This window comes from Cavia porcellus, unplaced genomic scaffold (assembly GCF_034190915.1).
Source record: "Cavia porcellus strain 051 isolate PalLab524CR breed Dunkin Hartley unplaced genomic scaffold, mCavPor4.1 scaffold_6, whole genome shotgun sequence".
In the NCBI taxonomy this organism is placed as follows: domain Eukaryota; kingdom Metazoa; phylum Chordata; class Mammalia; order Rodentia; family Caviidae; genus Cavia; species Cavia porcellus.
In genome coordinates, this window is record NW_026947489.1 from 72,111,488 (window position 1) to 72,134,577 (window position 23,090).

General features: G+C 33.8%; 1 protein-coding gene and 1 long non-coding RNA gene across 2 annotated transcripts; both read left to right on the forward strand.

Annotated features, from left to right (window-relative positions):
- Positions 1-2,736: 2,736 nt before the first annotated feature.
- On the forward strand, positions 2,737-3,813 carry LOC100724100 (olfactory receptor 4K13-like). Its single transcript, XM_003469498.3, has one exon. The coding sequence runs from the start codon at positions 2,737-2,739 to the stop codon at positions 3,811-3,813; it is 1,077 nt and encodes a 358-aa protein (XP_003469546.3).
- An 11,595-nt stretch (positions 3,814-15,408) lies between these two features.
- On the forward strand, positions 15,409-22,457 carry LOC134476274 (uncharacterized). Its single transcript, XR_010047856.1, has 4 exons — positions 15,409-15,856; positions 18,488-18,663; positions 21,701-21,795; positions 22,035-22,457. It is a non-coding gene; the product is annotated as an uncharacterized LOC134476274 (long non-coding RNA).
- Positions 22,458-23,090: the final 633 nt, after the last annotated feature.

Here is a 23,090-nt window from a genome sequence, read left to right on the forward strand (position 1 = left end):
ATTGATTTGGGTCACTTGCTCTTTTACTTCCTCAGCTCTATAGAGATTTTCTTATTCAAAATCATATGATCTTTATTCCTTAAAGTTGTAAAAGTGATAGCTTATTCTAGCCCTAACCCTAACCCCAAATTTGTGGGTTGCACATTTCCACATGTATTAATTGCCTTCTGATGTGCTGTTGCAGAAATGTATTTGTTACTGCATATAAACCACATGAAAAGTATTTAAAAATCTAGGCTAATTCAGTCAGAGCTATTAATGTCATTTTTCAAAACTTTTAATCAGAGCAAGGTATTTAGTTCAGTAGTTTATGTGCCTACCTGGAAAGTGTGAATGAAGATCCTCAGTATCTTCATTTTGATCAGAAAGTAAACAAGCACTATCTGATCCAATATTATAAAATTACTTTACTCCTTTGTAGGATATTGATACTTCCATATGTAGTATTCAAAAATTTCAACTTTTCAACTAAAGTTTAGTTATGGTTTTAACTAGGAGCACTTTTTTTCTTTTATTTACTATAAACTATTTTCAACTGTGCTTGAGTAAATAAAACACGTACTAATAAAAGTATTTAAACTCTAACTACATTTTCAAAATGTCCTAATGATTTTATTATAAATTTGATGACAAACTATAAAAGACAAAAGCAACAAATAAAACTTCAAACTCTTAAGTTTCCAAATAAAATTACATAATTTATCTCCTGAGTCACATATAGATTTTTCTTCTTTTAATATTTTGAGACCAACTATGGCTCTGAATGTTTCAGAATTACTGTGGAGACTCAGTTACATCATGGAAAAACAATGATGGCTATCATTCTTTATAAACAGAAAATGCAGCTGTGATTTTATTGAATATAGAAAGTATTTTCACCCACATAGTCTCTTTTATCTATTTTCCATAGTAAAATGTCTAGGGTCCACACTTAATTCCACATTAACAAGCACCATGTCATCAATGTCCAGATACAATGCCTATATGTATATAAGGGAATGTACAAAACTCTTTTATGTGTTACCATTTTAAGTCTCATAACAATTCATTAGACTAAATGATTTTTTTTACTGAAAACAACAAATATTTGAAAGAATTAAAAACAGATTTTTCCAATAAATGTTAAAGCCAGGATTGGAGCTGAAACCTTTACTGGTCAAGGCTTTTTTTAATTTTGATTTTTGGGTGAAAAATGTCTTTTGAATATTTGGCAAAGTAGTAAAACAAAAATTAGTCAGAAGAGATTTCTATTTTTCCTTTTGGAACTCCAGAGTCAGGATAAGGTAACAGCATGTGTACATGTGTATGTGTGTGTGTGTCTGCATGTGCATGTGTGTATCTGTATCTTTGTTTGTAGCAGTGGTAAAATAGAATGGAAAAGGAAGACTGAGACCAACAATTAGGCCAACAGCATTGCTCAATAAGGAAGATGCAGAGTACAAATGTCAGCATATTAGCTAAATATACATACTGAATCCCTCCAGAAAAAGTGAGACTTGGGGTGGGGAGAATGGCGGAAGGGGGTGAAAGGTTATGAAAGTGATCAAAGTGTTTTATGGTCATATTTAAATCTTGCAAAATAAATCCACTTACTTTGTATAATCAATTAAAAGGAGTAGTCAATTGTGAAATATCCATATTGTTATGAAATGTATTTTTAAAAAAATTATTATATTTATATAGTCTCACTTCATGTGTAAGACATTCTAAGGATTTCAGTAAAACTGTGATAAAAAACAATATTTTTGTATAGCCTCAAAAAGGGGAAAGAAGGATAGAAGAATGGAAGGATGGGTGGATGGATGGGAAGAAGGAAGGAAGAAAGGCATGAAGGAAGGAATGCATTGAAGGAAGGGAGGAAGGAAGGAAGGAAGGAAGGAAGAAAGGAAGGAAGGAAGAAAGAAAGAAAGAAAGAAAGAAAGAAAGAAAGAAAAAGAAAGAAAGAAAAGAATGGGCCAAAAGAAAGAAAAAAAAAACCAAGAAAGAAAATGAGCCAAGGTATTAGTCCAAAACCAGTCTGCAAAGGTGTAAAACATTAAACAGCACTAAGACAAAAGGAGAAACACTTAGGAGCCCAGGACACAAACATCACTTGTAAACAGCTGGGTAATTGCACAGAGACTATCTATTCAGATAATTTAGAGTTGAGGAAGAAGAGCTTCAGCTAGGGAACAGTAAGAAGACTCAGAAGAATAAGCTTTCAGGATGCAAGAGGTCAAGAGTTTGGTCAGAAATAAAGTATAAAAAATAGTACTCTGGAAGAAGGCTGTGGTTGAATCCTGAGAAAACTATATGCTATTTCCCAGAAAATTCCTAGGAAGGTGATTTCTTTAAAAATTTACAACATGGGAGAAGAGTGAGATCACAGGATAAAATATAGCCTGTTTAGTTTCAGGAAGGGTAAAATTATTGACAAACCTTTTTAGAATGATTAAGAGGAATGACAATTTATATACTGTCGATAGTAGGACAAAATATATGAAATTAATTTACTCTGTACAGCATGAGAGAGATGCATATTTTAAAAATTCGAGTTACAGAAAGGGAAAAGAATGAATATCAAAATGAAACATTAAATGCCTTTGTTCTCCATTCATTTAGGAGTAATACATATGCACAGAGACACAATCTACTTCTGCCAAGCAGATGTACCTAGCAATATTAAATTTCTAATGTGTCTGTCCATATGAAAATAATAGGCAATTATGCCAATATCACCCATAATAATTAACCAAAATGTGTTTCCTTAAGTGTGCAGATTTTCTTCCCATAGGAACCAAATATTCACTTTCTACATGTTCATATCTTCATAGTTATCACCAGATAAATTATCATTTCAGCATTTTACTTTCACTTGAGAAACTTTCTGAAATCCCTTCAGTGAATATGAAGAACAGCTCAACAGTATCTGAGTTCATTCTGTTAGGACTCACCAGCAGTTGGCCACTATCGGTTTGTTTTCTAATAGTATTTTTATTGGCTTATGTAGCAATCATAGGAGGAAATCTTTTAATTGTGTTCACTGTAACCTTTGACTCATATCTGCAGTCCACACCAATGTACTTCCTCCTTGGAAATCTCTCCTTTCTTGATATGTGCATTTCCACCATCACAACCCCGCAGATGGTCATCGATTTCCTGAGGGAGAAGAAAACTGTTTCCTTGTGGGGCTGTATGGCTCAGATGTTCTTCCTTCACTTCTTAGGGGGCAGTGAAATGACTCTGCTCATAGTCATGGCTGTGGATCGGTACATTGCAATATGCAGACCTCTGCGCTACTCAATCATCATGAACCGCAGGGTACTCCTGGGCTCTGTGCTGCTGTCATGGGCAGTTGGCTTTGTGCATACCATGAGCCAGATGGTTTTCATGGTCGCTTTGCCCTTCTGTGGCCCCAATGTGGTGGACAACATATTTTGTGACCTTCCTTTAGTGCTAAAGCTTGCCTGCTCTGAGACCTACGTGTTGGAGTTGCTGGTAATCGCGGACAGTGGATTTCTGTCTTTCCTTTGCTTCGTCCTCTTGCTCATTTCCTACACTGTCATTCTGGTGACTGTGCGACGTCAGTCGGCGGGTGGCCTCTCCAAGGCTCTGTCCACACTGTCTGCTCACATTACAGTGGTCACTCTGTTCTTTGGGCCATGTATCTTCATTTATGCGTGGCCATTTAATAACTTTTCAGTGGATAAATTTCTTTCTGTGTTTTATTCTGTGATTACACCCTTGCTGAACCCCATTATTTATACACTGAGGAATCGGGAGATGAAATCAGCCATGAGCCGACTGAGGGCTCAACACATCAGTTCCAGATAGACCATCTACACAACCATCAGGAAAATGAAGAATTTTGATGAAAAACCCACACATCAGCTCCAGATAGACCATCTACACAACCATCATGAAAATGAAGAATTTTGATGAAAAACTCACTGCTTTGAAAGTAGTTGTTTTTGTAGATTTTTAAAAGTAACCACAATATATATAATATATAATATGTAATATATAATGTATAATAATATGTAAGTTTAACCATTATATAATATATAATATTTTAAATTTATAATTTTAATTATAAGATTTTAAAGTAACTATATATATATATATATATATATATATATAATCAAATACAATGCTCCTTCATTATATTTCTGTGACATATTCAGTGTTACTGAAAGAATAATTATTTTCATTGTAAGTCAATTCGGATTAGGGAAATAAATTATTTTAAAATGTATAAAGAATTCTGTAAAAAAAAAACTATGTATATTTAGAAACCAACAAAATTTAATACTAAATTCCCTTAAGTAAAGAAAAATATGACTTTGTCAGGCTTGGTGTGGTGGAGCACACCTGTAATCCACTTGAGAGGCTAAGACAGAAGAATCACTGCAAGTTCTAGGCCAATTCGGATACACAAAGCAAGCCATGTAGGATTGGTCTGTAAAGTTTGGATCCAAAGCAAAAACTGTGCTCAAAAACCCTCTCTGTGGAAAAGTCAAAACTGTACAAAGGCCAGGGGACAGGACTGCATTTCAAACATCAATGACAACTTTGTAACTCACCAAATCTAAGTCATCTCCCAAAAGAAGAGTTTTCAGGGAAAAACCAGATAATTTAATTAAAAACCTTCTGGTCAGGAGAATTAGCACACTTATTAACTCTTCAGATGAGCTGCAAACCTTTGAATCAATTGAAGACATCAAGGTAGCCAGGACAGCAGAGCTAAAGACAATCACTTGAAATTATTTCCAATTGGTTATAAACAATAATCTAAATACCATTTGTTAAACAGCATTTTACTGTGGACTAATACATCATTTTTGCATGTATTACGTACCCATGTATTCCTAGTCTGTATCTGATCTCTCCTAATTCCACTGAGCACTTTGTCTTGCTGTTAAAACAGTACTACACTATGTTTAGTTTCTGTTTAATCTGGTTAAACAATGCATTCAAAGCATTTCAAATTTAAGGGGCTATGGTTCTTGTTAATAAACTTCTGAATAATTTTAGTATTAGGTCCCAATTCTACAAAAGTAAATGCAAGACATCAACAAAATTGGATAGAATTTATAAATTAATTTTGAAAAAAGTAACTATAATTTTAGTTATTTAATGCTTGAACTTAGTATATCTAATTATACTTTTTCTGTAAAATTTAGCAAACTGATAACTATTTGATTTATTATGGAGTCTCATAATTTATTACATTATTACAATGAGAAATTTGATTGCATTAGATATTAGTAGATTATTCCTATTACATAAAAACAGTATTTTATTTATTGATTATATATGTAGAAAATTTGTTAAAATTGCATCTATCTTATCATTATTAATTTAATAATAATTAAATTATTTGTCCATAAATAAAGCACAAAATAATAAATATTAATGAGGGTATGGAAGAAAGAGAATCCTTGAACATCACTGGTGAATGTCTTGAATTTCATCATTATACCTACCTTAGTGTCCTGAACCAATTCAAAATGTTTTCCTTTCATGAGAAATTTTGACTTTGGAGAAGAGCCAGATAGTGCAGAGTGTCAGATTCACTTAATAAGGTTTATCGAACACACTGTTTTTACATCTGCCTTTCTTGTGCCTGGTACTTGGGGAACATTCACTACATTTTTTCCCCACAGCTTCTAAAAATATGAAAACAGATTTTCAAATGTGAAGAAAAAACTTTCAGAAGTGGTTCATAAAATGTCAAAAAGGATAGAGTAAGTGTGTCAAAAGAAAAACAGTACGTTCATGGAGATTGGTCAGGGCATATATTTTTAAACTTAAACATTCAGCAATATTTTATCAGCCCTTTTAAGTTCCCAGGTCATTATGAAAACTGTAAAGATGTTTCCCCCCAAACTGAAAACCACATTGCCGTACAATTTAGCAGACTGTCTCCTGAGCACACATTCAAAGGAAATGAAGTCTTTATGATGAAGATGTAACTGCAATAAAACTGACTAACACTTTCAAATAGATACACACTACACAGAAGCTTTTAAACTTCTGGAAAATGCTAGAGGTCATATGACAATTTGAGAAAAATCTAATCCAGAAAAATCTACCAGATTTGAATGAAAGTGAGAGTCTGTGCCTTATTAATGGGGTGTTTCACTCCCAAGTGTTTGTTGTCAGAGCTTTTTTTGCACTGGCACCTTAGTACATAAGAACAGGCATCACTCTTTACCCACTCATTATCTTCCCATTTCTTAGTTCTGCCTCTGCTACACAGATAGGTAGGCAGAACCAATACAAGATATGACAATTGATGCCTCATATTCTCCCATTTTGGCTTGGGCACCATGTTGTGAAGATTTGCATAGGTGACCTTGGCATACAGGAAGTTTTGAAACCTCAAGGGTTCTGCCAGGTGGAGCTGACTTTATTCGGAAAACACTATGTAAAATGTAAGCCCAGGAGCCACTGTGAATATAACAAAGATGAGCTGTAATATCAGGGACTAATTTAAAAATAAAACTATTAGGAGTAATTTTATGGGAAATTATATGTGAAGTATTTATAAAATGTATATAAAATGGGAAAGACTAGATAAACACAAGAAGAAAGATAACTTCTGGAAAGAAATATAATGAGTAAATCTTTAGCATTTGTAATTTTGAAATCACAAAAAAGGAGACCTCTAAGTCCTAATGGCTTCATTTGTAATAACTACCAGATGTTTAAAGAAGGAATAATACTTATTCTTTATAAATTATTCTGAAAATACTAAAGTCAGAAATATTTGCCTTATAATTATATGAGAACAATTCTACCCTAATCTCAAAATCAGACAAAGACATTATAAACCAAGAAGACTATTGAACAACAATCCTACTGGATGAAAACTGAAATGTAAGCTACCTACAAGAAATTTACTTTGAATATAAAGACACAAATTACTAAAATAATATAAAAACCACAAAATACAGACACTTCCTGATTTTAAGACATTATGTAGTTATCATGAATTGGGGAATAATAAAGACATGGCATTGCTGAAACAATAGACAAATAGATCAATGGAACGAATAGATCACACATTCACACATGCACTAATATTAGTCACTGGTCCTTAACAAAAGAACAACAGCAATACAAAAGAAGAAAAGATGGTTTTCCAAAAGATAAGATTGTAACTACTGAATGCCCACATGCCAAATAATGAATTTTATTTAGGTTCTATACCGTAAATTAAAATTAATTTAGAATAAGACACAGGTTTAAATGTAGATTTAAAGCTATCAAACTCCACAGGAAAACACATGAGTAAGTTGAGGTGACATCGGTATAGAAGTCATAATTTAGAAAAATATAATGTGCAAACTAGACAAAATCTATTTTATGTGATTGCAAAAATAACACATTCGAAGAAAATAATGGCAAATGACATATTTGATAAAACGCTTATCATCCGTAATTTACAAAGAACATTTACATTCAACAAAAAATGAGCAGCATGGTATTAAAATAGCTGAAAGACAAAAAAAAACCCCTCATGAGTCAATATATATAGATAGAAAATACACAAAACAATGTTCAACATCATATCATTAAAGACCTGGAAATTATAACAAAAATAAGATGTCACTGCCTGCCTTTCAGAAGCACTGAGTTCAAAATACCATTGAATACTGAAAAGGAAGTGGAATAAAGGTAATTTTTTATTTCATTTTTTTATATGTTTGTAGTACATGATGCATACATTTATCATGGGGAATGAGTACATATACATAATATGGCTTGTTTCTCTTTTAATCTTTTTCCCTGCTGACCTTACCTGTCCCACATGTAAATTTCTTTTCTATCATTTTCATTCTCATTATTATTCTCATTAATGCATGTGAATGATACATACTTTCTTATTCATTTAAGTTATTAAATTCCTGTACATGACTTACCTTAATAATACTAACTTCCCCTTTCTCTTCCTTTCTTCTCTTAACCTCAGTTTCCTGGACTTCTTCTCATTTACAAGTGATCTATCCTTTTTGCTTTCTTTCCATCTTTAATTGTTTTTTGTTTGCACTGTGTCTTACTCAAATAAGAGAACCATACTGTATTTAAGCTTTTGTGACTGGTTTATTTTATTCTGTACTATCTCTCAAGTGCATTCATTTTTCTTTAAACATCTCAAGTTTATCCAATTTTTTAGCTGAGTAGTACTCCATTATGTATAGATAATATTTTTTTCTTTATGTAATCATCTGTTGATGGGTATAAAGGCTCCTTCTAGAATTTAGCTGTTAAGAATTGTGCTGCTATAAATATTTGTATTCATACATTACTATAGTATGAAGTCGTTAATTTTGGGGGAAGATACCTATAAGGGAAATAGCTAAGTTGTACGGAATTTCTAATTTTACTTCTTTGAGAAATTTCCATCCTGATAGTACCTACTCACTTGCATTGCTACCAACAAGGTGAGTTCCTTTTGCACCACAGCTGTACTTCGGTATTTGCTATTCTTTCATAATTTCTCAGAAATTACCATTCTTTCTGATGAAACATGACATCTTAGTGCTGTTTTAATTTTCATTTTTCCTGTGACCATAAATGTTGAACTTTGTTTCATATATTTGTTGGCCATTTGTTCTGAGAAGTGTCTGTTAGGTTTACTTGACCATTTCTTGGTTGGATCTTTTATTTTATTTTGGCTAGCATATGCCATCTTGTTTGCATCTCAAGAGCACACTGGAGTGGGCAGAAACACCTAGGTCTATTTTTTATTTTAGTTCTTTATATATTCTAAATATTAGTCCTCTGTCTCAGGAATAGCTGGAAAATATTTATTTACATTCTGTAGGTTGCTGTTTCATTCTACTAATTGATCTCTTTGCCATTCACAGACCTTTACAGTTTGAGGTTATCTTGTTTATCAATTCTTGTTATTGTTTCTTATGCCAACGAGTTTCCATTTAAAAAATCTTTTTCTAGACTTATATTTTCAAATGTTTTACCTATTCTGTCTTCTGATAAGTTCAATATTTCTATTATAATGTTTAGATTTTCTTTCTTTCTTTCTTTTTTTTTTTTGGTATCAGAGATCGAACTTTCCACCTTGCACTTGCCTGGCAGGAGCTGTGCCCTGAGGTATACATCACCAGCCATGTTTAGATATTCGATCTTTTTTGATTTTAGTTTAGTACATGGTGAGAGATATGCATCCAGCTTCAATCTTCTGCAAACAGCCAGTCTTCCTTGCACCATTAATTAAGCAGGCTATCTTTTCTTCACTGTATGCTTTTGGTACTTGTCAAAGATCAAATAACTGGGAAATTTGGTATTCGTCAAAGATCAAATAACTGGGAAAATAAAAATGATGACAGATAGATGAGTGGAATACAGAGGCTCCCTGAGCAAGACAACTCAGATGCCAAAATAAAACATTATGGGGAGGCCTAGACAGAGGCAGATGAATCCTCTCAACCCAGGAAGAAATAAAGGGAAAAGAACCAGTCAAACATGCAGTCTTCATGCTATTATTGGAGCAGCTAAAATTCGGTGCTCTCACTGCAGTGCCCAAGCTTGCATGGCCACAACTCATCAAGCCACCTGAATTCCCACCACTTTGACTCGCCGAACTGCAGTTACACTGAAGTGCAGTCACACTGAAGTCAGAGGTCTGTGAGCCTAATGGAGAACAGAGCTGGCAAAGGACCTTCATTGACCTGCGGTGAGTGCTTGGAATAAGACCCTTCCATAGGAAAGGGGCACCAACAGGATGATATTTTGCAATTGGGCAGGACTGGCAGGAATAAGGAACAGTGGTGACTTTAGTCAGTTGTTCCCTTCCTAGACCAGATTGGTGGGGTTATGCTTGGCTGGTCACGTCCCTGGCTGGTACCCAATAAGTTTTCCCAAACCAATTCCCTATGTGCAGTGAACACTAATGCAGTGAAGACCTAAGCAGGTTGACTGACACGTTGGGGAAGGGCTAGCATATGCCATCTTGTTTGCATCTCAAGAGCACACTGGAGTGGGCAGAAACACCTAGCCAGCCACTTCAGAAGAATCATAAACAACAAGAAAAGGGACTAGGACCTTCTGGATACACCTGTATGGAAGAAACCAAAAACGTGACAAGAGGAAGCAACAAGAAAAAGTTCACACCCCCCAGTCCTGAGATCATTGATCCAGAAGAGCTAAATACAAAAGAGACTGAGGGCAACAAACGTGCAATACCAGACACGGCATCAGTGGGCATAAAGAGATATCTTTGGGACCTCATAGATGAGCTAAAAGTGAAATATTTAATCAAGTAAAGCAAGATAAAAGTAGATTAATAAATGAAATGCTAAGAATCTCTTATGAAGACACAGATAGAAGAATGGAGGAACCCAAAAAAAGGAGAGAAAAATTCATTGAAGAATATAAAGAAAACATAGAATACATGAAGCAGATTCAAAGAGACTACCTGGAAATAAAAAACTGCATTGCAAGCAGGTAAAACTGCTTGAAAGAAACTAAGGATAGACTATCAAAACTTGAGGACAGGTTTGCAATGTGTGATCACAAAAGGAAAAATTTCCTAAAAATAACAAGGAAGCAGGCAGTAACAATACAAAACCTAGAAGATGACAAGAGGATCTATAACTTAAGAATAAAGGATGTGAATGAAGAAGCAGGGGGTACAAACAAATAAACTACAAAGACTATTCACAGAAATAATTAAGGAAAATTTCCCAAGCATAGGAAAAGGAAATTATATTCACATGTATGAGGCATACAGAACTCCAGACACCTACACCCAAAACAGAGCCACACCCAGACATATAGTAATCAAGATCTCAGAAATACAACCTAAGAACAGAATATTAAAAGCTGTCAGAGAAAAGGAACAGATCACCTATAAAGCAAAACCCATCAAAATCAGCAGATTTCTCAGCATAGACCATCAAATCAAGAAGAGTTGGAGTGAAGTATTCCAAGCCATGAAAGAAAATAACTTCCAGCCCAGATTGATGTACCCTGAAATCTGTCTCTTGAAATTAATGGACAAACAAGATGCTTCCAAGACAAAGAGGAACTGGGGTAATTTGTGACCACCAATCAAACCCTACAGAGAATACTGAAGGACATTCTAGAGAGAGAAAAAAGTATCAGGATTTTAGGAACAGTGGCAGAAAGGCTTCAATAAATGGAGCACAAAGTGGAATGAAAGAGAAAAGCAGATGATTAATGGCAGAAAAAGAGCAAAATGAGGCAGAAATGGTTGAAATGAGGCAGAGAAGGTTGGCTATAATCTCTAAAATAGATGGCCTTGACACACATACTAAGAAAAACACAGACAGAGTAGATCAGGAGTCAGACTCCAACAAGATGCTCTTTATAGTAAATATAATTAACCTGAAAAAGGGTTTATGGACCAAAAGTCAAATATGAGAAAACAGTGCTTTATGTGACAGGGAACCAGAAAATAATAGGGCAACTTGACCAGCACCTGTAGATAGGTTGAAAAGACATGCTTTAGTAGTTAAAAGAATACAACTTGAGATCAAGTCCAGAAGGGAGAAGGTTTGGAACCACTTAGGTAAATAGCAGATGTCCTCCCCCCCAATCTAAAAACGGAAAGAGTTGGTGTGACTCAAAAATGTACAGTGGCCCTGGCGGAGTGAAAATGGAGGAATAGTCTTATGAAAGAAGGCATAGGATATTGTTAATAGTGTATCAGGATTACTCACACCACTCTGCTTAGATACATTATATTCTGTCCCAGTTTGTCTGCTTGCACTAGATCTGAGGGCACAGACAGGTATCCCAAAAATAATAGGATATAGTACAGTACTCATCCTTAATTTCCTATTAACTTACTCTGGAACCCTATATAACTTATACTGTTTTAATATGACTGATTTTAGTTATATCTAGTTTGTTTCATTGCTGTTTGGTATCTACAAATTTTACTCAAAGCTGTTATGATTAAGAGTGTCAACTCTGAGAGTATAGGCAATTACACTGAAGATGGCAATATTCACTACAATACTCATTCTGGTTTGATTACTATGTATTTTTGAAGTTTTACACTATCTAAAAAGTTTTGTTTTTATTAATATTGTTATGTACTTCTATATTCAATTATACTATGTCTGATGATATAGACATTTCTATTGAAGATAACATGAGACAACATAGTAACCATTATAGAACACCTTGTACAGTGGTTTTATATGACTTCTTCATTTCATGTGTTTACAGGAACATGTTTTGTTTTTGTCTTGATTTGATTTGTTTCTCCCTTTAATATAGAAAGGATGGAAATACATGTTGAGGCCCTGCATGCATAGAACCTATAAACAGTTTATGAGAACTGATGCATGATGAAATGAACAACTACTTTGAAGAAAAATAGACACTACAGTACCCAGTGCTGATCCTGTATGATCCAGCAATACTATTATTCTTTGTTTAGAGTGATTTTAGCTTGCTTTGATTTGTTTAATCTTAACATAGATGAAAGTATGGATAACTGCATGTATAAGTGTATAGGACTGATAGTCATGTTACTAAGTTTTTGTTGGATAGTTGAACAGAAATGCTTGCAGTCTCACTGTTTGAATCCCCACTTTGTGTACTTTACTTTTGTAGCTTGAACAACTATTGGTAAGAGGACAGTATGTAATCATTAACTAGTGATTTTTTACTGTTTATTTTTTCTTTGAAGGTATGTGTTATTTCTACCATTTTTCTGTTTTATTTAGTCTTTCTTTAAACAAAAATTTTTAAAAATCAAATAACTGATTGTTTCTGAGGATGTTTCTATATTTTCTATTCTGTTCTGTTGATCTGTATGTCTTTTTTTGTGTCAGTATCATGATATTTTTAACACTTGCTTTATAGGGAAACTTAAAGTCTGGTATTGTAATACCTCATGCTTTGCTCCTGTTGCTAAAGACTGCTTTTTCTATTCTGATCTCTTTCAGTTCCATATGAATTTTAAGATTCTTTTCTCTAGATCTATGAAGGATACTGTTGGTGTTCTGTTTGAGACTGCTTTCAATCTGTATAGGATTTGAAAATAGGATCAGTTTGACTATATTGGTTCTTCCTCTCCAGGAGCAGGGAACATCTTTCCATTTTTCTGATCCTCTCTTAAATCTCCTTTTCAGGGTACTGATGTTTTCTTTGTGCAGGTCTTCTCTTCCTTGCTTAGGTTAATTCCTAGGCACTGTTTAATTGCTTGCTACTTGAGAAAATACTGTTTTTCATAATTTTTTCTTGTTGAGTTTATTATTGCTGTACACAAAAGTTATTGATATTTTGGTTGATGTTGATATTGATATTGATTTCCTGCTATATTACTGAAGTTCTTTATTAATTCTGAGTTTTGGTGATCTTTACGTCTTTATGTCATTATCAAATAATGATAATTTGAATTCTTTCTTTTGTATATGTACCCCTCTTATTTCCTTCCCTTGCTGATTGTTTTGCCTATTGTAGGGAAAGTTTTCAGCTTTCTCCATTTAATCTGATGTTAGCTGTTGATTTGTCACAAATAATGTTATAAAATTCATGTAGAGTCCTTCTATACTATTTTCTTCAGAGTACTTATCATGAAGGGATTCTGTAGTTTGTCAAAATATTTTTCTGTATCTATTGCTAAGATCCTGGTGTTTTTATCATTGTTTCTGTTTATGAAATTATCATGTACATTGATCTGCAAGTTTTGAACCATCCTTGTAGTTCTGAGATGAAACCTCTTGATAATGATGTATGATTTTTGTGATGATGTGTTCTCATCTATTCAATGCTATGTGGTTGAGGATTTTTGTATTAATGTTTGTTAAGAAGTTTGGCCTGTAGTTTTCTTTTTCAGTTGAGTCTTTATCTGCTTTTAGAATCAGAGTGATGCTAGCTTCTACAGATGAGTTTGAAAGTATTCCAACTCTTTCAATTATTTGAAGTATTTGAGTAATATTGATGATATAACAACCTTAATGATTTGAGGAACTCAGCAATGCATATATTAGGTCCTCTACTTTTTTAGTTGGTTGTTTTATCATTACTGTTTCAATTTCATTGCTTATTATTAGATTGTTCAACATTTTCATCTCTTCTTGGGTTCCTTTTGGCCATTTTTATATGAGTTGGGGAATCTTTTAATTCTTGAAGGCTTTCCAATTCATTGGAGTATGATTTTTCAAAGTAGTTACTAATACTCTAGTCAAACTTACAAATAGAAAGAGAGAAAAGATTCACATAAATGCAATTAGATATGAAAAATGCAAATCATCACAGATATCATGGACATACTAAAGGCTAACTCTTACTGCTTGCAATGAGAATCCAAAATAATACAACCATTTTGGAAGGCAGAAATTTCATTACAAACTAAACTTCTCATGCATTGTGGCCACTGTGCTTCTTTTTTCAAGTCCAAATATTCAGAAAACATAGGTCCCTAGAAAAACTTGAATTTGGATGTTTACAATAGACTTCTTGTTAATTGCCATAAAGTAGAAACAAACAAAATGTCACTGTGCATGAACGAATAAACTGGTACATTCAAACAAGAAATATTATTCAGTCATAAAATAAGCAAGATACAGTACTGAGATATTAAATTGCACAGAGAATAGGAAATGCAAATTAGTAAGTCAAAATACCAAACTGAAAAGGCTATGTTCCATATGATTTCAAATGTATTAAAGACAAGATCATTGGTGGAAAAATCAATAGTTTGGAGAGATCATTGACTAGGCAGAGCAAAGAGAATTACTTAGGGTAGTGAAGCTATTTGTTAAAATATAATGGTGGATAAATTTGATTTGAGTTTGTCCAAATCCATAGAGTATATAAAACCAGAATTGAAGTTTGTGTCAACTCTATATTTTGTATAACAATGACATGTCAAGGTAAGTTCATCTTTGGTACAAGTGTCCCACTCAGATGTGGGATGTTGATGGTAGGGAGTTAGAGCATGTTTGTGGAAAGAATTAAATGGGAACTCTACACTCAAGTTTGCTAAGAACAGATAACTTCTGTAAAAAGTAGTTTTAATGTGTTTGAATAATAATGATAATGTAAAATGTATATTAAAACCAGACTGGTTGGAGAGGGAACAGGATTGAGGGGGCATCAACAGCATTCAAGAAGTCAAATTGACCAGGATATGCTATATCTATGTGAAAATTCCTCTAAATGAATGTAACTATTATTTATTGCCAACATACACTCATGAAACAGAAGATAGACATATATATATATATATATATATATATATATATATATATACATATGATGTTAACAAAAAAGAAAGCTACATAGCACCATGCTCCAGAATGGCAATGGGGGCCACATGAAATTCCAGAATGGTGACAACATAGAAAAGCTTTTCCTCACAATCAGGTAAACAGAGCCCAGTGATCCAGGCAACTGACCCCTACAGCTAAGAGAGGAAAAAGCCTGGCTGCTTCTCCAGCTGGCAGCAGACCTTGGTGGCATCCACATGGTGCTGATTTTAGGTGCAAGGAAAATGTACAAATTCAGAGAGTAAGACAGCTTCCACCAGGCAGACGCCAAGCAGTGTGCCCCTGAGTGGGCAATTTATAAAGATGTAAAGGTGAAGCCTAAGGTTCAGTGGAGACACCAGAAATTTTAAAAAGCCAAGAACGTGGATCATCCATGGAAAGCTGCAAAAAGTGAACAGAAATGCTTTAAGAGAGAAGCTGCAGGAGCTGAAATCCCTAAAAGTACCATGGGATGTAATCACCCAAGCCTTTTGGAGCTTACAACCAGATTGCTTCAAATGCTGATCCTGGAACTCTAGAGCGTAATGGTCACCCTGCTGGATGTTGGACTTGCTTTGTTTCCAATGATTTATATCCCTCTGTTTGTAACCTTTGGAATGGTAATGTTTATCTTGTGCCTTTGCATTTCAGAAATGTTTAACCTTGTTTCATTTGTACAGAGGGCTACAGTTAAGAGTTTGCCATAGATCTTGGAGGAGACTTGGACTTTTCAGAGACACTGAAACTGTTAGGACTTTGGCAGCTCTTGGAGGTGGACTCAATGTCTTTTGTATAAAAGATTTGCATGTGTCCTGGGGGCCAAGGGTGGAATGTCATGGTTTTTGTTAGTGACCCTTTAGGTCTCATGTGCTTGCATTGTGCATTTGTGATTGGTTCATTGTCTAGGGCTTGGATTGGGGGTGTGAGTGCAACACTGGCCTAAGAGTGGAAACAGGATGTGATGTAATGGCAGGAAGAAGGCATGTCTCACTTTTTTGCCAGGTTCCACTTGGCAGTTTGCAGCTGCCATGAACTGCAGCCCCACCATACCACCTTGCCTTGGAGCCAACCTAGTATGGACTGAAACCTCCAAAAACTGTAAGAAATAAACCTTTCCTTTCCCAGCTTTGAGAATTAGGTACTTTGTATCAACTAAGGCATTAACCATTTTCCATCTCAAAACAGGAAGGAGGAAAATTTCATAAAAGTCAGTACACATTAAAGCTTAGTAATTTAAAAGTGATTCCTCATCTGATGACAAATACTGAGAAAGCATATTCTGTAATATTGATTTCTAAGTTGATTTTGACCTGCAAATCACATTCACTTCATATTTTAGTTCCTGTTATAAGATAAAGTATACCTTGTTTAGTGTGATAGATATTTGCTTCAGAAACCCCTCAAGTGGATGGAGTACACTAATACATGTCCTACTTGTTCAAAAAGATAGGTACTTTTTGTCAGCTGACTGACTTTTTCAATATTATCTGTCATTAAGTGAGGTGATCCATTAGATAATAAATTTCTAAGGGATCTTTATTTTTAAGGGTCACTGATACATTTACTATATTTGAAATCTTAGATTTTAATTGGAGCCCACTAAGGTACAAGTGAAGTTCAGTAAGCTGCCCATATTTAGTACATACTCATATAGCCAAGGTAGAGAACATGTGTCCAATTCCCAATGTTTTTTCCCCCTGAAAACCACTCTTTCCTTTCCCTCTACTTATTCATTTTCCCAACTGATCACTAATCTCTGTGTAATACTAATGGTTAGCTTGTATTTTCTAGTTTCTAGTTGTAGGAAATTCATGTTGTTCTAGGCTTTTACTATTACAGATAAGACTAGAATGTACATTTATAGAGAAATATTTGTGTAACTTGTGATTTAAAGTATTAAATAAATTAAATATATATTTATTGCTTGGAATATAGGCTAACTCCATAAAATATTACATGTGCATTTGAGAAGATGGAACAATGAGATACGTTAGGTTAAAATATTCTACAAATGTCAGTTATAGAAATCTGGCTTATATTATATTTTAGGTCTAACTTCATCAATTGTTAATAGAGTGATAGTGAAGTTTTAAAAATTTTATTTCTCCTCTTTTTTTCAGTTTTTTGCGTCACTTATTATTAAGCCCTGGTATTGAGAATCTACATAGTTGTTTTGACTGATTAGACTCTGTTCCATTCTGTGCGATAGTAGCAAGTTTGAAGGTATAGGCAACTAATTTGAAGGCAATAAGATTCACAAAGATGCCCATTCTGGTTTGACTATTGTCTCCTTTGGAAGTCCTGTAATGTTCACAATGCCTAAGTTTTATTGGTCTTGTTCTCCACTGTTTTGTCCGGCTTTATAATATCTAATGAGATGGACAATTCCTTTTAAGGAAACAAGAGACAATGTTGATAACCATTGTTGATGACCTTGTACTCTGTTCTACATCATGTGCTATGTCTATCCTTGGTTTTGACTTACAGCTTTGTTTTGCCATATTTGACTTTATTCTCTCCCCCCCAAAAAGTAATAAGAACTAAGGAGTAATAAAATCCAAAATGTGTAAATTTTGTTATAAAAAAGAGAGGGAGGGGAAAAAAAAGAGCTAAAATTACTATAACCTATTGATTAATCAAGACCCTTCTCAACATGAAAAGTCTTTCTTTATGCCTAGTTATACTTTTTCTGGGCATGAGCAAAATGCAGACAACTTTCTGCCAAGCCATAACATACATTGTGGAGAGTCCAACAACCAATCCAGTCCTTCCCAGCAGAAGCCTCTCATGCCTGTTCTTTACCATGAGGCTTTTTATCAGCCTTCTGGTCTCCTGAGCTCTGATCAGAATCTCCTCTACAGAACAGCCTAAGCTGCTCCAGCTCTATGCATCCAGGAGACATGTCCTAACCTTTCCAAACTCTGCCCACAAGCCATTTCTAAAGCCTCATGAAAAACATGGCCAGGTTTAGTCACAGCAAATAACCCCACTCTCAGTACCTCTCTTGCCATTTTCTGTCTTGCTGTTTGCAGCCACCATGAAACACAGCCCTGCCAATGCCAGCCTGTCTTAGAGCCAACAGAATATGGACTGAAACCTCCAAAACTCTAAGAAATAAACTTCCTTTCCCAACTTTGGGCATCAGGCATTTTGTTTCAGTGATGAGTAAAAAGTAACTAAGACAGTTAATAATAAAGATGTTCCCAAGATCCAAGGAAAATTATTTGCATGTACTCTTTTGTTCCATTTAGTTGAAAAGAACAAGGAAATGAAACCCAAAAGATTATTTCACATGGCAAATATATGTCAGACTGAAGGAAAGCACTTCCACAGATACCACCTCCTCCCAACACAGATGGCATCCCAACCATACATCAGAAGAGAAGAATAAAGAGAGAATCTGATTTAACAGAAACAAATGTGTCTAGTAAGTCATCTTATCTATCTTTTTTATTTTTATTTTCTGTTTTTCAAGACAGAGTTTCATTATACAATTCAGGTTGTTTTTGAACTCAATTTGTAGCCCACACTGGCTTTGAACTTCTTCCTCAGCCTTGCAAGTGCTGGAATTACAGGCATGCACCACCATGCTTGGCCATCTCTACTATCTTTTTCCTTTCTATAAAAGAATTACTAAAAATATCTCTATGATTCTCTTTCATGCATACTCACTATGATTAGAGATGAGAATGAAGCAACTTCCAATATTTTCAGAAAACAACTCACACACTTTCTCTACTTTATTCTTTTTATTACTTGAATTTTTGTAACTTTACAACAGTGAACCCATCTTCAAATTCCACTACCTCAGTGATGATTGTAAGGCAGCATGGATGAAAACTTCTGACAAGGAGAAGGAAGTAGTGAAGCTTACTGCCCAGTTGAAAAGTATCCTTACCAAAAACAAACAAACAACAAAACAAAACAAAAACCCAGAGACCCTCAAGAAAACGGAAGGCATCACACACTAGCCACAGGATCTTGGGAGTTTTCCTCCAGTGCATCACACTAGTGTTTACCTCACACAGCCCACAGTATTAACTTCTATGATCCAATCTTCTTATTTTGTAATGTATCTCATAGGATTTTAAAGATAAAATTATAGAAAAATATATTGAGGAACATCATATGCATACACACAAAATTGTAACATTCTCATATTTCTAAAAAAGCAATAAACTTTGTCTATTTTCCCTAAATTTTGTTATCACTATTATGAGCATTTTCCTTCTGTTACTGGTAAGAGTCAAATAGTGCTATAATAGAATATCCTATTTTCCATTGTGAGACTTCTTAAGCTATCATTAATGTCCCTAGGAAAGGTAATGGAAAGGGTAAAAGCATCATTTCATTCCTGGGAGCATGTATTAATTTAGAGATAATGTAAGTAGCAGCTATTTTAGAGAAAGTTTATTGTATACACTTTGCTTTTAAAAAGCATTCTACTGAGCAATAAAAATGTCAATGAGCTTCGCAAGTTCACTTGCTTAATGATCTATTTAAATAGAATTGTGACATATTATGAATTAACATTCACTGAAGATTTAAAGAGCTTAGGTGTTTTGTGTGTTGTAGCTTCTCTTCAGAGCACATCTGTTAAAACAATGACTTCTTTTTTATTGATGAAGAAAAGAGAATAGAGATAGGTTTACCTGAAGATTAGGACAGTAAGTATTAGAGTAAGATTTCGAGTGATGCTTAGCCAATTAGCCTTTGGTTATTCCACTTATTCATGTAAATATTGAATAAAAGAATAATACCATTAGTCCACTAATAATATCAAATATTAGTAACATTAAAATTAATAAAAAAGGCAGGGTTTCTTCTAATGAATCTCTCCTTGGAAATGTACATATTCATCTTTTAGGAAATTTCTCCCTCAGATAAAGTTAGACTCCTGTTTTCTGTTATCTATCTTCCTTGTCTCATGTGAGAGTTTCTATTAAAAAGAAAAATATTTTTAAGAAACAGCTCAGAATACCACATTTTTCATGAATTTATAGAGGATAATTTCAAGAAATATTCCTAAGAGTTAAGCAAATCTCTCTCCTTATGAAACATTTATTTAAAAAAGTGGTAAGACTGTTAAGATTCTTTTCCAAAACAAACATGTGATAACTCATTTCTTCAGAAGAATTTTTTCCCATTCCACTTATAATTTATGATTCTGAGTTCTTGTATAAAGAAAATAGAAAACAATGTATACGATAAGGTAAGAGTTCTTATTGTTAACCTAGTGTCCTTGGCAATTTAAGAGCACACAAGAACATGTAACATAAAGAATCTGAAATACTGCTGAGAGGAATGTTAAAAGAAAAAATAATAGGCATTTACTTTTCTACCATTCATCCTGAGAATAATTTTGATTTTACATACAAATAATTTAAAACAACGTCATTATTACATCTAAAAAACTGTGATCACTGAAATTTTTACCTTATTAAATACAGACATTCAAAGGTGTACTTTACTTGCACATGAATATAACTTACTCCCCTTTTAGGCTGACAATAATTAGGTAAGTAGATCAGAAAATAAAGTTTATATTCTTGTATGTCAGGAGATAGCAACATCTTAAATTTTAGGTATATACAAGTATGTATTTGTATAATTGAATGTAAATATTTTTATTGTAAAAAGTTATATGGAGTTTTATTCAGAACTCAAGTCAATATAAATTTGTTGCCTTCAACTGTAGGTTATTTATCTGTACTTTTTAAATTTGTACATGTTTACTATTTTTTCCATTGAGTTTGATAATGATTTCTGTAATATCCTAGGTTTTGATTAGTAAAAAATTATATTACTGTTTTAAAATCAAGGTATGATTCCAGGTAATTTACTATGTGGATTTTAATATAACTACTTTCCTAAATATTCTCCTGATATATATGTTAGGGGATTGGGCTAAAAAGTTAGTTTTATGATGTCTTATAGAAAGAGGTCATTAGATTTGAATGATTTTAATACAAATTGCAAAATTATATCACATTAATTGTTTTGAATTCCAATATTAGTTCATATTCCCCTTCCTAAAGATCTGAGTTAATATTTTTATGTAGTGTAGTGATGGTTAGTTGAGCCCCACTCAGATTCTTTTTACTGAACCTGTGGATGGGAGCTAGACTTCAGGTGACATTACAATCACTGCTTAAGTTTTCATCCTGCTGTCTTTTGTTTTTCACTCTTTCTCATAAGACTAATCACTGAATACTTCCACATCAAATAAATCCAATTTATTTTCTGTTTCTTGAAAGTCTCATCTTAAATTCTGCTTCTTAAAAGCAGATTTAAACATTTACTTTCTCTTTGGAGCATAAAGCAATACATAATTGGTCAATATTTCTCTTCATAGTTACATTTATATTCCTATATCTAGATGTTAAATTTGAATGAGAATATCAAACTCTAAAAACTAAATGCACTTTCTAATGCTACTAATTAAATTTTTTTCTCTTTTTAAGTCAATCCAGATGACAAACGGAATAAAATGGATGAAGGGAAATCAGTCTACTGTGTCAGAATTTGTGCTGCTGCCACTTACACACTCATGGAATGTGTACGTCCTACTCTTCTTGATATTTTTCATGCTTTATCTGGAAATATTCTTAACATGGTCTTAGTCATCACTGACCTCATCTGCACTCCCTCATGTATTTTTGTTGGCCAACTTGTCTTTTGTTGATATATTGCTTTCCTCTAACTACTCCAAAGGTGATCACAGATTTTCTCAAGAAAAAAAGACTATATCTATTGGAGGGTTCATGTCTCAGATCTTTTTTTCCCATTTCATTGCAGGTCTTGAGATGGTTCTTCTGGTAGTAATGCCTATGATTGCTATGTGGCCTTTTGCACACCACGCCACTATTCCACCATCATAAGCCTGAGAAGATGCATTGGGTTAGTTGTCACTGCATGGACGGTTCATTTTCTGCATGCCATGAGTCAAATTATTGTTATTGTGAATTGCCTTTCTGTGTCACCAGGGAAGTAGATGGCTTCTGTTGTGATAGACCACTGGTAATTAAGCTGGCCTGCATGGACTCATGTAAGTTAAAAGTTTTACTCAACTTTGACTTTGAAGTTGTAGCTGTAAACCTGCTTAATTATACTGTCAATATCATACACATATATTTTTGTCACTGCCTTCCAAAGCTCTAAAACTGTGTTCATCCAAGGAATCGTCCACTTACACTGCCCATATCATAGTTGTGGTACACTTCTTTGGGTTTGCATCTTTCTTTGTATGTGGTCATTAAACATGAGATGTTTAGACAAGTTTCTTGCCATGTTTTACTCAGTATAAATAGAAAATAAGAGTGAAATTAACAATGAGGAAATTAAGAAGTTAAAATTAACACAAGTAAAAATATAAATATATATCTCTTGCCTTGTACTAAGACCAAATGTTGAATATCAATGCCAGCAGTGGCCATGAGTTCACTAAAGGAAATAACAATTAAAAATCTGTGACATGGTAATAATCCTTAGCAGACAACATACTATTAGCCAGCCCTGATTATAGGAAAGGTGAAGCAGGTCTCACCATTCATAATGCACCAGGCTGTCATCTTAGAGTGGAAAGAAATACAATGCATCCTGAATATGACTCACTTTATCTCTTAAAACCAGGTGATGTCAATATTTCAGATGTTGGAAATCACCTTCAAGAATTCAAGCATAAAGGTTTCAAGTAATAGTTTGGACTAATTGTACATTTTCTTAATTTTTATTTGCTTTTATTGTTATAGTATTTTGATCCAATTTTATTTACCTATTTTTAAATTTTAATTGAATTTTTGTATCCTTGTTCTTTTCTTTTATTCTTTAAAAAATTGATAAAGTCTTCTCTTT

Coding starts and splice junctions, on each gene's coding strand:
- LOC100724100 (XM_003469498.3), top strand. CDS start 2,737: ATGTGTTTCCTTAAGTGTGCAGATTTTCTTCCCATAGGAACCAAATAT.